The sequence below is a fragment of the Nicotiana tomentosiformis genome, chromosome 4 (genome assembly GCF_000390325.3).
Source record: "Nicotiana tomentosiformis chromosome 4, ASM39032v3, whole genome shotgun sequence".
NCBI classification, from domain to species: domain Eukaryota; kingdom Viridiplantae; phylum Streptophyta; class Magnoliopsida; order Solanales; family Solanaceae; genus Nicotiana; species Nicotiana tomentosiformis.
This window is the reverse complement of record NC_090815.1, coordinates 134,249,391-134,264,947: the sequence shown is the minus strand read 5'-3', so window position 1 is coordinate 134,264,947 and position 15,557 is coordinate 134,249,391. Positions and strand designations below refer to the sequence as shown.

Genomic DNA, 15,557 nt, shown 5'->3' with positions numbered 1-15,557 from the left:
AAGGCGGAAAGTATGGGTAGTCTGGCCTTCATTTCAGCAGAGGAGAGGCCACTAGACTTGGACATTCAGTCCTTTTCTAACAGACTTGTGAGGTTGGATATGTTAGAGCCCAACCGATTTCTTGTATGTGTCGTCGCCCAGTTTTCACTATCCGAGTAGATCAAGGGTCGCCACTACGACGATCAACTCTTATTGGTTCTCAGAGAGACGATACTATGGGGTGGTGCCAAGGAGGTCACTATCGGTGAGGATGGTGTTCTACGACTCCAGGGTCATTTATGTATCCTTAATGTTTATGGATTGAGGGAAAAGATTTTAGAGGAGGCACACAGTTCTCGGTATTCTATTCATCCAGGTACTATGAAGATGTATCGCGACCTGAGGTAGCATTATTGGTGGCGGCGGAAGAAAAATGACATAGTCGAGTATGTAGCGAGGTGCCTAAATTGCCAACAGGTTAAGTATGAGCATCCGAGGCCAGGTGGCCTACTCTAGCAGATGGTTATACCTGAGTGGAAATGTGAGCGCATCACTATGGACTTCGTAGTTGGGTTGCCACATACCTTGAGGAAGTTTGATGCAGTTTGGGTCATTGTTGACAGGCTGACTAAGTCAGCACACTTCATACCGGTCGTGACCACGTATTCTTTAGAAAGATTGGCTTAGATTTACATTCAGGAGATTGTAAGGTTGTATGGTGTGCCTGTTTCCATCATATCAGATAGAGGCCCTCAGTTTACTTCGCATTTCTGGAGGGCAGTACAAAGTGAGTTGAGGACCCTGGTAGAGATCAGCACAACCATTCTGTCACAACCCGAAATTCCCACCTTCGGACCGTGACGGCGCCTAACATTTCACTTGCTAGGCAAGCCAACGTTAGAATAATATTATCCATTTTTAAAACAATTTTAAATTATTAATAATCAAAGAAACAAATGCAGAAGCAAAGTTTGAAATATAGTGAATAATCCATAAATACAGCGGTGTCTAAATACCATCCCAGAATTGGTGTCACAATTCACGAGCATTCTAGAATAATACAAATAAAGGTCTGAATAAAATAAAGCTATCTGGAAATACACACACAACTAAAGTAAAATAGACGGGGACTTCAGAACTGCGGACGCCATGCAGTTATACCTCAAATCTCCTTCGAATAGCTGAAATCTGAGCAAGTCTATGGCACGCCGCTGGGACCAACTCCGAAATCTGCACAAGAAGTGTAGAGTGTAGTATCAGTACAACCGACCCCATGTACTGGTAAGTGCTGAGCGTAACCTCGACGAAGTAGTGACGAGGCTAAGACGGATTACTTACATTAACTTGTACGCAATATTAATACCGACCACAAATAATAGGAATAAATCAGGTAACTCATTTATAATAATTGAAGCCAACCCAGCAGTCATAATCCATTATTATTTCAACCAATTCTGTTGCAGCGTGCAACCCGCTCTCACAATATATTCACATTCAATTCTGTTGCAGCGTGCAACCCATTCTCACAATATATTCACATTCAATTCTGTTGCAGCGTGCAACCCGCTCTCCCAATATTTTCCTTTTAATCAAGTCTGTCATATATTTATTTCAATCAAGTATATATATAGACTTTTAAATAAGTCTGTTGCGGCGTGCAATCCGATCCCCCAATATTGACTTTTCATTAAGTCTATTGCGGCGTGCAATCCGATCCCCCAATATTGACTTTTAATAAGTCTGTTGCGGCGTGCAACCCGATCCTCTAATATTAACTCCGGCGTGCAACCCGATCCTCCAATATTAACTTTTAATAAGTCTGTTGCGCCGTGCAACCTGATCCTCCAATATTTCCATTTCAATCAATTCTTATAGAAGAAATTTCCCCAATAAATGCAATAATTAATATAATATCATAAGACAACAAGCATACACTAATTATGATTTAATTATGAAACAAACACTGACAAATAACAAATTATTATAGAAATCAGGGAGAAAATAGGCAGTTTTATATTTAATATGCTAAATGTCAAATAACAATTAAAACACATAATTCAAATAGCGTGTAACAATTAATATTTGACAAAGAATAAGAGAGAAATAATTATTATAATAATTAATTGATGATTAAAAATAATTTATGATTTTTCAAGAAAGCATGCAAATAATTAATTTGACGACGTATAGATACTCGTCACCTCGCCTATACTTCGTTCACATACAATTCACATAACAAATAATTTAAGGGTTCTATTTCCTCAAGTCAAGGTTAACCTCGACACTTACCTCACTTTGCAAATTCCAATCAATTATTCAACCACAGCTTTTCCTTTTAAATTTATCTCCGAAAGCTTTAAATCTATTCACACACAATTCAATATATTCAATACTAATCATAGGAATTAATTCTATATGAATTTAAACATTTTTCGGATAAAAATCCAAAATTTATTAAAATATTCGACAGTGGGACCCACATCTCAAATTCGAAAAAAACTCATGAAATCCGAACACCCGTTCCGATACGAGTTCAACCATACAAAATTTGTCCAATTCCGATATCAAATGGACCTTCAAATCTTAATTTTTTTATTTTTGGAAAGTTTTACAAAAATTCCAATTTCTTCCATCTAAATCCGAAATAAATGATGAATATAGACATGGATTTGTAAAATATAATCACTTTTGGTTAAAGAACACTTATCCAATTCAAAGTCGTGAAAATTCCCCTTGAAATTGCCCAAATCCGAGACTTAAAACTCAAAAATGAGTAAAAATGACGACTTCCGAATTTATGGGCTCTGCCCAGTCATTTTTGCATCTGCGGACAAAAGTTCCGCATTTGCGAGACAAAGCTCGCATTTGCGATGCCAGGCTTCCAGGTGAAGTTCCACATCTGTGGACACTCCTGTCGCACCTGCGACATTCGCTTCTGCGCAAAAAGGCCGCACCTGCGAAGACCCCAAGCCAGCCTAGTCCCGCATCTGCGATGGAAGTCTCGCTTCTGCGAGCTCGCACCTGCGGTCAAAAATCCGCAGGTGCGATTACACCAGAACCCAAAATTTCAGATTTTGCTTAAGTCCAATTCTTATTCCGATTTTGATTCGAATTACACTTGGGGTACTTGGGACCCCGTCCGAATATACCAACAAGTCCGGTAACATAATACGGACTGATTCGGGGTCTAAAATCACGTCAAACAATGCTGAAATTATAATTCACACCTCGATTCGAACTTTGAGTTTTAAACTTTTCAATTTGCAAACCTCGTGCCACAACATATTAAATGAATCCGGAATGACTTCAAATTTGGCACATAAGTCATAAATGACATAACAGAGCTGTTCAAATTTCCAGAATCGGATTCCGGCCCCGATATCAAAAAGTCAACCCCGTGGTCAAACTTGGAATCTTTAGCCTTTAAATTGCTAGTTATGTTAAATGGTCATAACTTGAGCTAGGGACCTCCAAATTAAATTTCGGGCATATGCCCAAGTCCCAAATCAGGATACGGAGCTGCCGGAACTATCAAAACACTGATCTGGATCCGTTTGCTAAAACATTTGACCAAAGTCAACTTAGTTGAGGTTTAAAGCTCTATTTCGCATTTTAATCTATTTTTCACATAAAAACTTTTTGAAAAATTATACGGACTGCGCACGCAAGTCGAGGAATGATAAATGATACTTTTTGAGGTCTTAGAACATAGAATTACTTATTAAATTTGAAGATGACATTTTAGGTCATCACACTTTCATCCACAGACCGACGGGCAGTCAGAGCGGACGGTTCAAATCTTGGAGGATATGCTCAGATTGTGTGTGATTGACTTTAGAGGGCAGTGGGATCGATTCTTTCATTTGGCCGAGTTTGCTTACAACAACAGTTATCAGTCCAGCATCGAGATAGTTCCATTTGAGGTTTTATATGGTCGGCGATGTCGTTTGTCCATCGGATGGTTTGAGCCCGGCGAGGCTAAGTTATATGGTACTGATTTAGTGAAGGATGCCTTGGAGAAGGTGAAGTTGATTTAGGAACGGCTTTGCACAACACAGTCCAGACAGAAGAGTTACACGGATCAGAAGGCGAATGATTTATCATTTATGGTGGGTGAGAAATTTCTCTTGAAAGTCTCGCCGATGAAGGGAATCATGAGGTTCGGGAAGAAAGTCAAGTTGAGCCCGAGGTTTATAGGTCCATTTGAGGTGTAGAAGTTAGTTGGGGAGGATGCTTATAAGCTTGCCTTGCCTCCCAGTCTATCAGGAGTTCATCCGGTTTTTCATGTGTCTATGCTCTGGAGGTATCATGCCGATAGGTCGCGTGTGTTATATTACAACACCGTTCAACTAGATGAGAGCCTAGGTTATGAGGAGGATCCAGATGCCATTGTTGACAGGCAAGTTCTCCAGTTGAGATCCAAGAAGATTTCTACGGTAAAGGTTCAGTAGAGGGGTCAACCAGTTGAGGAGGCGACTTGGAAAACCAAGGAGGACATGCGGAGCAGATATCCACACTTATTCGGATCTCCAGGTACGATTCTAGACCCGTTCGAGGATGAACGTTTGTTTAAGAGATGGAGAATATAATGACCCGACCAATCGTTTTGCTTTCTAGAACCCCATTCCCATAAATAAGACTCCACGTATGTGCTTTTACTATTTTATGACTTTCGGGGATGGTTAGATCGGGTTTTTGGAAGGGTTCGAGTTATAATCGGAACACTTAGTTCCTTAATATTGGCTTAAAAGGGTTGAGTTTGACTTGAGTCAACATTTTGAGTAAATGACCTCAGAACTGGGATTTGACGGTCCCAATAGGTTCGTATGATGATTTTGGACTTGGGCGTATGCCCGGATCGGGTTTTTGATGACCCGAGAGCGTTTCGGCGCTTAATATTGAAAGTTGACGCATTGAAGGTTTTCAAGTTCTTTAAGTTTGGTTTGAAGTGGGATTTGGTGTTATCGAGGTCCGTTTGGGATTCTGAGCTTGGGAATAGTTCCGTATGGCGATTTAAGACTTGCACGCAAAATTTGGCATCATTCCGAGTTGATTTGATATGAATCGGACACGCGAAAGAGTTTTTAGAAGTTTTGAGTTTCATGATTTGATTCATGCGTTTTGGCGTCCAAATTGTAATTTTAGATGTTATTTCAGTGTTTTGATCACGCGAGTGAGTTCGTATGATATTTTTAGACCTGTGTGTACGTTTGGTGTGGAGACCCGAGAGCTTGGGTGAGTTTCGGACGCGTTCGGAAGGTTGGAAGGACGTCAGTTTTCTGGCGGTTTTCCTGGTGCCTCAGGTATCGCAAATGCAAGGTTTTGTTCGCATTTGCGAGGTTTCTTTGCAATTGTGATGAAGCCTGGATGAGGTAGGCTTCTCATTTGCGAGCTTCTTCTTCGCTTTTGCGATTAGTACCCTTCGCATTTGCGAACTTCTTAGTCGCATTTGCGACCCTATCAGGGAAGGCCAGCCTTCGCATTTGTGATGGTTTTGTTGCATTTGCGAACAAGCTGTCGCAAATGCGATTGGTGTAGGAGTTTTTTATTACGGGACTTAGCTTTATTTCCCTCATTTTCACTTGGTCTTAGGCGATTTTGAGAGCATTTGTGTGGTGGGATTCCATCAACATCAAGAGGTAAGTGATCCCTATCAATTATTTAGCTAAATACGTGAATCATAGGTAGATTTAACATGAAAAAATGGTGAAATTAATGGATTTTGAGGAAAACCTAGGGTTTTGGTAAAATTGAGATTTAACCACGAAAATGATTATGGAATTGGGTAAAAATTATATATTCGAGTTCGTGAGGTTATGGGTAACATTTATCTTCGAATATTTTCGGAATCAGGGCATGTGGGCCCGGGGTGAATTTTAGAAATCTTCCAAATTGGGTTGGGTAATTACTCCAATAGTTAAATTATAAACTTTTGAGTATATATTGATTTATTTATATAATATTTGGCTAGTTTCGTGTTGTTTGGCACCAAGTTGAGGACTTAGAGCGTATTTATGGACCGGAAGTGAGTTTGAGAACGAGGTAAGTCTCTTGCCTAACCTTGTAAGACGGAACTCATCCCCTTAGGTGTGTCTTGTTGTGTGTTACTTGTGTGGGGAGCTACGTACGCACTAGGTGACGAGAGTCTGTGCGTAGCTACATTTAATGAGATGTCCGGGTAGTCTTAGATTTACATCATGCCTTAATTGTACTGTCATATTTGTTATGCATATTAATTATCTTAAATAGAGCTGAGACTTGAGATTTTAAAGTTGAAGACTTCCAATTTAGATTTCTTATTTTGGGGAAGAATTGATGAAATTTTAATATCTCTGAGAAATCCATGTTCTCTCGCGTCGCAAGTACTTTCGCGAGCGAGGTAAACTTCTCTATTCTCATGGGAGCGGGCCGTTCGCCTCAACAGTATAATAGATGCATCTATGGTTCATGCCGTTCGACCCTCGGGAGTGCACACAATATATTTTTGGATCGGGCCGTACGGCCTCGGCATAAATCATGCGTGATATTACTCAGAGCCCATTTACACTTGATATTATGTTATTGCTTGAGAGGTTATAATTTATTTGATGACCGAAATTTATCTGGAACTAGTATGTGTTAGATGGGGATTTTGGAATTTACTATCAGTTAGAGAACCATTTATTTACTGCTTGCTATTGTGTTATTTTAATTATTCACATATTCCATGCCTATTTAACATTTCTGTATATTATTATTGGCCCATGGTAAGTGCCGATGTCGACCCTTCGTTGCTACTTCTTCGAGGTTAGACTGGATACTTACTGGGTACATGCTGTTTATGTACTCACGCTACACTTCTGCACTAATTGTGCGGGATTTGAGGCAGGTGCATCTGGTGTCCATTCAGGCGCGCACCCCCGATGCCCCTGAGGCTTAGTGGTGAGCTGCTTCCGAGTTCGTTCTGCAGCACCCAGAGTCTCTCTTTTACATTTTCTTTCTGTCTACTATATTTCAGACAATAGTTTAGCATTTTGTATATTCTACTAGTAGCTCATACACTTGTAACACCAGGTCTTGGAAATATGATAGTAGACATTTGATGGTGTTTGAGTGTTTATCACACCACACTTGCTCTCTTATTTATTTACGCTTTATTTTATTAAACTTTTCACCTCTTACTTACTTAATAAATAGAAATAAACTATTTCAAAATTGTTAAAAAGAATAAATACATGGCTAGTTCACCGTTGTCTTGCCTAGCGGCGACATTAGGCGCCATCACGACCTGTAGAAAAAATTGGGTCGTGATAAGATCGATACATATGTCTTTGCAGCTAGCGGATCAGACCACAATCATACCTGAGGGAATAGTGGAAGATGTGCTAGTTCGGGTGAATAAATTTGTGTTCCATATGGACTTCATTGTGGTGAACATGGAAGAGAATAGGGAGGTCCATCTGATTTTAGGGAGACCTTTCTTGGCTACTGGTAGAGCTATTCTGGACATTCAGGAAAGGCAGCTCATACTTAGAATGGGAGAAGAAATGGTGCTCTTCAAGATGGAAGGAGCAATGAGCTCCTTAAAAGAGCGATATGGAGAGAGTAAGCATGATAAGTTTGGGGTGCACCCAAAGAAGGCAGCTCATACTCAAAGTGGGAGAAGAAATGATGCTCTTCAAGATGGAAGGAGCAATAGGGGACTTAAAAGAGCGAGATGGAGAGAATTAGGATGATAAGTGTGGGGTGCACCCAAACAAGGAAGAAAAGAAACTTTCTGCATGGATGTGTGCACTGGGTCGGACGTGCAAAGGAGATCTCGACTTCGATCAGACCCCGACCAGATGATTCAAAGGAGTTTACTTTACCCCTTACTTTTATTTATGTGTCAGGGGAACATGCCACAATTTAAAGTGTGGTGTGGGGGATGTACATATGTACATGTTTGTTTGTTTTCTTTTGTTTTGTTTGAAAAAACAATTGACTTTTCCCGATGATGGATTTCCTCGATTGTCTTCTCGATGGATCAAAGTCGAAGAAAAAAATATTTTATTTTTCTTAGGTAGTGTAACAATTTTCCCTTGGTTTTTCTTTGTGCCACAGTTCGTTTTCAAGGATTTTGCTTGAACCGAGTGTAGTTAATTTTTCTTTTGTTAGGAATATGGAAGTCTTGTGTTATGGTATTAAATGGAGATAATTGTTCTTAACTTTATTGTGTCTTGCGAGTAGTGAGTGCTTTAGTTGTGATGTCTAGGCTAAACTCTTGACTTTTGGATAAGTGCCTCAAATTGTTTGAGTTTGATATTGCTTAACTGCTTTGACTAGAGAGTTGGGATAGGTACAATCCTAAGTGAGTTATGTGCCAATGTGCGTGTGAGGTATTTGTTGATATTCTGTGCATGTTAGTTGATATCTAGAACTTGCCTTGTGTGTTTGCAAAGCGAAATGGAAGTCTTGTTCATTCTAGGAAGTGATATAAATATGTTTTTGATCCAGATATATGTTTTAATTCACCTAATTGTGATGTATCATAGTTAGCTCTGTTGAGCCTGTAGTCCTATTTCTTTGGCAACCACACTACAAGCCTGACCCATTTTATTTGAATTGACTATCTATTTGAACTTTTTACCTCTCTTGAGCACTTGAATTTGTTATGAGCTTGTTAAAAGCTAAATTGAGGTATGGTTGGATTTTTAAGTGGAACTATTAATAAAGGAAAAATATGCATTGTTTAAGAAATTGTGAGAGCCACTTATAGGGAATTGAAAAAAACATGAGTTTGCTTGAAAACAAAATCAGAACTTTCAAAAGGAAAAAAAATTGATTCCTTGCTAGTGGTAGTTCTCATCTTGTTTGTTGATGAGCGCAAACACAACACGAAATTAATACTCACTAGTTAAAGATAGTATAGTTATGATTATCATCTCCACAGGAATTGGATTTAAACAATGTTCAAGTAATTTCTAGCTTAATGCTCTTTAGGATGATTAATACGTTGGTTTTGATGATTGACAACTAAAATTAACTATGAAACTAAAACAATTAACAATTGATCATTGGAAGACAAGAGTTGAGCAACACTGGAATATAAATGGGAGAAATAAGGGTCGTGACATGATAGGTGCAAGATAGCTATTTGAGACCCAACTCTAGTTCAATTCGCTCTAATGTTCTAATGATTCTCACGAATTTACTCGATGATTAGTTCAAACGTGTAGCCAAGACCCCTCTCTCGATTAAATCTTAACTTTATGAGGTGAACTAATATAAGCACTGTGAAAATATGCAATCATGCGTTAATGGATTAGTCTTCAGGAAAATGCCTCTCGAATATTCCCCTAACTTGATTTAATCAACAATTCAACAAACGATTTCGAATACTTAAGAGAATCACTTAATTAAACCAAACAAAATAATACAAGATAATCACCACAATATTCCTCTTTCGATTAAATAAGCTGGTGAATAAAGTTGCAAACAATTCAAAGCTCCATAAATGAATTCAAGCAAAGAACTAGATTTAAAATCCATAAATATCAATCAAAACGCCATATCTGTCAAGCCATAAGGGAAACTACTCCATAATTATGGAGGAAGTCATCACAAATATAATTAAAAAGTGAGAAAGCATCAATCTAACGTTACAATCCAAACTCCCGTATTGAATTGATGGAAAAATGATGAAATCCTGTGTCTTGTAGCCTCCAATGCTCTCCCAAAGCTTCCAAGGCCAAAAGTCCTCTAAATCGTGGTTTTGGTGTATTTATACCATGTAGGAATGGGCCCGGACGAAACTATCATTTCCAAGTTGAAGTAGGAGAAATCTCTGTAAAATTTGCACATGTGCGGTGCATGGCGTGCCGCCCCACGCGGTGTGCCTGTGGAGAAGTTCAGAGAGTTGATTTTTACACTCTGCAAGAATTTTGTACTAGTCGATAGTAATCTTTTTTTTCTCACTTTCTTGACTTCCAGACTTGGTCCTCGAACCCCTCCCCCTCCCCAATGTGATCCCGACTTAATATCTTGGGCTTCTACCCATACTTCAAAGCTCCAAATCATTCATTTTACCTCCAAACTTGCTTCTTCACTCGGAATCACTTCCTACACAACATAACACACACAATAAGTATAAAGTACTAGAAATTAGGCTCAAATACATTCAAATTGTAGTAATTAGAGTGTAAAATATAGCTAAAATCGTGAGTTACTCGCCTACCATCAACGCCCCACACTTAAAACATTGCTCGTGCCAGAGCAATCATACTACACTTCACATAGAGATGACCTTTTCATCAAACAACTTCCCTAACACATCATGCCAAGAATTTTTAAAGCCCAATAAGCACCCTATCATACCTCAAAACTCGACTCAAAAAGCACCACGCATTGTTTTTCACAACCTGCTCACTTAATCTAACACAAAGGTCAAAGTCATTACATTTCCTTCGCAAGTCATGTGCCCTCAAACCAAAAGTAGAGAGTATTTATATATACAATAAAATTCAAGAACGGATAGGAACTCAAAATAGACAAAATTCACTCACTCACAGAATCAAAATTCATGTGACACAGAAGACGTATCATAGGCTTTCCCGTAGTATAATACTCTACTAATTGAACTCATTCAGTCAAAGATCAAGTAGGACTTTAATTTGGTTGTAATGTGGATTGCGGGGCGGGTAGGATACAATTTGGATCATAGTGGCTACACCTACCTAAGCACGTTAATACACATACAATTTCACCAATTCAAACCCCACACTTATGTTTAACCAAACCCCAACCTTCACATCCTATTAGCACCGAGCTCCCAATTTCTCTTTTTTTTTCCCTAAGTTCTGAAGTTCTTTTCTCTTGTTTTTTTAAATTCCCTACAAGTGGCTCTCATATTTTTTCAAATAATGCGCATTTCTCCTTTTCTATAGTTCCACTCAAAAATCCAACCATACCTCCACTTAGCTTTTACAAGCTCATAAATATTTCAAGTACTCATTAGAGGTAAAAGGTTGAAATAAATGGTCAATTCACAAACGGGTCAGGCTTGTAGTGTGGTTGCCAAAGAAATTAGGATTACAAGCTCAAATGGGCTAACTAGGATACACAACAATTAGGCGGGTCACAGACATATAATTGGCTCAACAAAGAAATGCCTATATCACTTCCTATATTGAACAAGACTACTATTTTGATTTACAAACACATTGGGAAATTTCTAGACATCAATTGACATGCACAGAATAACAACAAAATCTCACACACACGTTGGCACATAACTCACTTAGGATCGGATCTATCCCGACTCTCTAGTCATAGCAGTTAAGAAACATCAAAATAGGTATTTATACATGAGTCAAGAACTGAGCCTAGGCGTCACAACTAAGACACTCACTAATCTCAAGGCACAACAAAGTTAAGACAAGTTATCTCCATTTCATACCATAGCACAAGACTTTAAATTTCCTAATAAAAGAAAAACTAACTACACCCGGTTCAAGAAAAACTCTTGGAAAAGAACCGAGGCACAAAGAAAAATCAAGGGGGATTTGTTACACTACCTAAGAAAAAACAAAAAATATATATTTTTCTTTGACTTTGATCCCTCAAAAAGATAGTCGAGGAAATCCATCGTCGAGAAATGTCAATTTTTTTTAAAAACAAAACAAAGAAAGCAAACACACATGTACATATTTACAATCCCCCACCCTATACTTTAAATTATGACATGTCCCCATGATACACAAATAAATAGCAAAAGGTAAATGAAACTCCCCTGATTCATCTAGTCGGGGTCTGAATCGAAATCGGGATCTCCTTTGCACGCCCGACCCAGTGCACACATCCATGTTGAGAGCTTCTTTTCTGACTTCTTTGGGTACACCCCACACTTATCATGCTTACTCTCTCCAGATCGTTCTTTTAGGGCCCCCATTGCTCCTTCCATCTTGAAGACCACCCTTTGTCCCCCATCCCCCACTCTGAGCATGAGCTGCCTTTCCTGAATATCCAAAATTTCTCTGTTACCCTATTCTCTTACATATTTATCATGATGAAGTCCACAGGGAAAAAAAATTTATCCACACGAACAAGCACATCTTCCACTATTCCTTCAGGTATGATTGCAGTCTGATCCGCCAGCTGTAAGGACACATGTATCAATCTGATTTCTCCAATCTCTACCTTCAATTTCTTGAAAATAGACAAAGGCATAAGATTGATAGAAGTACCTAAATCACACAAAGAATTTTTAAACTTGATATTTCCTAAAGAACAAGGTATAGTAAAACTCCCTGGATCTCCACACTTTTGAGGGAGCGAATTTTGTAGAATAGCACTACAGTGCTCTGTGAGCTTGACAACCGATGTCTCTTTTACTTTCCGCTTGTTGGACAATATTTCCTTCAAGAATTTAGCATAAACTGGCATATGTGAAAGCACCAGTGTGAATGGTAGATTAACATGCACCTAGTTGAGCACATCTAGGAAATACCCAAATTGTTTGTCCAGCTTCTCTCTTCTCTGCTTCCGAGGGAAAGTTAGAGAAGGCACGTATTTACTTTACTCAGTCTCCTCATTCATTGAATTTTCATCTTTCTTCTTCTTCTGAGCTCTAGTCTTCCCCTTCTTCTTCAGACCATCATCTACCATCACTTCACCTTCTTGAATGTTGCTATTGTTCTGCTCCTCTACAATCTCTACCTGTCCTTCAATCAACTCATCCTTTTGTTTCGCCTTGGGATCCTCCAAGACATGCCCACTCCTCAAAGATACTTCCTTTATTGTCTCTTTTGGATTTCTTTCAGTATCAGGAGGGAGAATTCCTGGAACCCTCTCAGATAATAGATTAGCAAGTTTCTCCACCTGTCTTTCCAAGTTTTGGATGGTCGTGCCCTGTTCTCGGATAGCTGGGCCATGGGTTTCAAGCATCTCATCTGTCTTATTAATAAAGGCCTTGATCAGATCTTCCATGCTAGATTGATTAGACTGTGGAGGCTGATATTGCTGCCTTTGCTAATTTTGAAAACATGAAGCTCCCTGTCCCTGGGGTCTGGAGTTATTTTGCTTCCATGCATTTGCACTACCACCTGGTGAACTCAAAGAAAAACCTGGGTGCATGTGTCCCATAGAGTTAAAATTGTTGCCACTTTGGTAGTTGCCTCTGTCAAAGCTCCCCACAATATTTATCACTTCATATCTAGTCGAGGCCTGACACTCATGCGTTGGATGACCCATTTCATAAAAATCACAAATCGAGGATGACTGGCTCTGGACCTTAGCTAAGCTTAATTTTCGTATCTCTCTGGCCATGGTGTCTAGTTGGGCTTGCACTAATTTGTTAGAATCCACTTGATGTACCCCCAACCTTTTTCCTTCTCTCGTTATCCTCTATAGGCCATTGATTTGCATCTTCAGATAATTCGTTCAGAATTGCAAAAATCTCCTCAGGGGTTTTCTTCATAGGAGGAACTTCAACTGCGTTGTTTAGCGTCCTCCTACCTGAGGGTGTCAGACCATCCTAGAAATCTTGGAGTGGTATCCACAAGTCTACTCCATGTTGATGACATCTTCTAACAATATCCTTAAATCTTTCCCACGCTCCAAACACCGTTTATGTATCTTTCTGCTCGAAGTTGTGGATCTCTCTTCGAATTTTCCCTGTTTTTGCAGCTAAAAAATATTTTTCAAGGAACTTCTTTGTCATATCTTGCCAAGTTTGAATTGACTCAGTCGGCAAACTCTGCCACCAATGCTTAGCATCTTCCCTCACTGAAAAAGGAAATGTCCTTAAATAGATAGAATCTTTTGATACCCCGTTATGCTGGAAGGTATTCATAATCTCATCAAAATCCATCAAATGAGTATTTGGATCTTCATTGGTTTTTGCTCGTAAGACATAATTATTCTAAATGATATGAATTAACTTTGCTTGATCTTAAAATTATTGGTTGCGATCGGAGGAGGTCGCACACTAGATACTCCTAATTGTAGACTGGCCTGGCGTAGTCTCCCAGTGATGGTCTAAGCTTGGGCATATTATTTACAAATTCGTCTTCAACCAGAGGTCGGTTCAGGTTGAATCTTTGTCCTTCATTCCCGTCCACCGTTTCATCAACTCTGAGAGCTGCTTCAATAGTTTCCCGTGCGGCTGCTTCCTGTTGGGCTGTTTCCCGTGCACCCAAATCAACTATCTCATCACCGTTCTTAGCCATGTTCTCTTGGGTTGAATATTGCCCCAAGAATTTCCCGATGAGTTCTTTCTCTTTCCTCAACTCTCACAAACACGTTTCTACCTCTAGATCGTATGGAATCACTTCCTTATAAGAAGATCGAGTCATACACCAAAGAGATTAACTTGTTTCATGCACACGGAAGAGAAATCGTGAAGAATAAAATAAAATTGGTTCCTGAATTAGCACCAAAAATTAATTTGAACATTATTGATTGCCAATCCCTGGAAACATCACCAAAATTTGGCGAGCGCAAACACAATACGAAATTAATGCCCGCTAGCCAAAGATAGTATAGTTATAATTATCGTCTCTACATGGATTGGATTTAAACAATGTTCAAGTAATTTCTAGCTTAACGCTATTCAGGATGATTAACACATTGGTTGGGATGATTGATAACTAAAATTAACTATGAAACTAAAACAATTAATAATTGATCACTAGAAGACAAGAGTTGAGAAACATCAAAATATCAATGGGAGAAATAAGGGTCGTGACAGGATAGGTACAAGATAGCTATTTGGGACCTAACTCTAGTTCAATTCACTCTAATGTTCTAATGATTCTCATGAATTCACTAGATGATTAGTTCAAACGTGTAGCCAAGACCCCTCTCTCGATTAAATCTTAACTCTACGAGGTAAACTAATATAAGCACTGTGAAAATATGCAAGTGTCACGACCCAAACTAACCCCTATCGTGATGGCGCCTATCGTGGAACTAGGCAAGCCGACTCATTTCCAAAACAAACCGATATTTTCATTTCAAAGATAATTTCAAGGTTATTTAACATAAGAACCTTCGTAAACGAGTTCCAATCAAAATAAAAGTGCGGAATAAAAAGTCCGACATCGGGGTGTCACTAGTCATGAGCATCTACTACAAACTGTCTAACAATATCAAGGCTAACTCAGCCTGGAAAATAACTAAATACAACTAGAGGAAGATAAGAGGGAGAAGAGCAGGGGTTGCGATTGCCAAACAGCTACCTCGCTATCTCCAAGAAAATCTGCAACCAGAACACTCAATAACCACTACCGTGTCCAGCTACACCTGAATCTGCACACAAGGTGCAGGGAGTAACGTGAGTACGCCAACTTAGTAAGTAACAACAATAAATAAAGACTGAGTAGTAGTGACGAGCAATAAAGCATATAACATTCATATCGAAAAATCTCAGTAAAATACCACATGCTTTTAAAGTCAGGATTTGAATCAAAACATCTCGCTTAACCCAGTTCCAGTAAAAATCATTTAAAGATATTTTTCAACAGTTTTCAGATAGAGGAAAAATGCAAAGGTGAGCAAAAATGATGAAATCATAAACAGCCCCTCGGGCAAAATATCACTCATATACAGCCCCTCGGGCA

General features: G+C 39.0%; 2 protein-coding genes across 2 annotated transcripts; one reads left to right on the top strand and one right to left on the bottom strand.

The window, feature by feature from the left end:
• The first annotated feature begins 7,283 nt into the window (after positions 1–7,283).
• LOC104086736 (uncharacterized) lies at positions 7,284–7,694 on the top strand. The gene has a single exon (XM_009591062.1). It carries the CDS (start codon positions 7,284–7,286, stop codon positions 7,692–7,694), a length of 411 nt encoding a protein of 136 aa, XP_009589357.1.
• Positions 7,695–11,988: 4,294 nt separating this feature from the next.
• Positions 11,989–12,381, bottom strand: LOC104086737 (uncharacterized). Its single transcript, XM_009591063.1, has one exon. The coding sequence runs from the start codon at positions 12,379–12,381 to the stop codon at positions 11,989–11,991; it is 393 nt and encodes a 130-aa protein (XP_009589358.1).
• Between the last annotated feature and the right edge of the window lie 3,176 nt (positions 12,382–15,557).

What these genes read in the sequence shown, in the direction of transcription:
- LOC104086736 (XM_009591062.1), top strand. Translation starts at nt 7,284, where the DNA reads ATGTCTTTGCAGCTAGCGGATCAGACCACAATCATACCTGAGGGAATA.
- LOC104086737 (XM_009591063.1), bottom strand. Translation starts at nt 12,381, where the DNA reads ATGCCAGTTTATGCTAAATTCTTGAAGGAAATATTGTCCAACAAGCGG.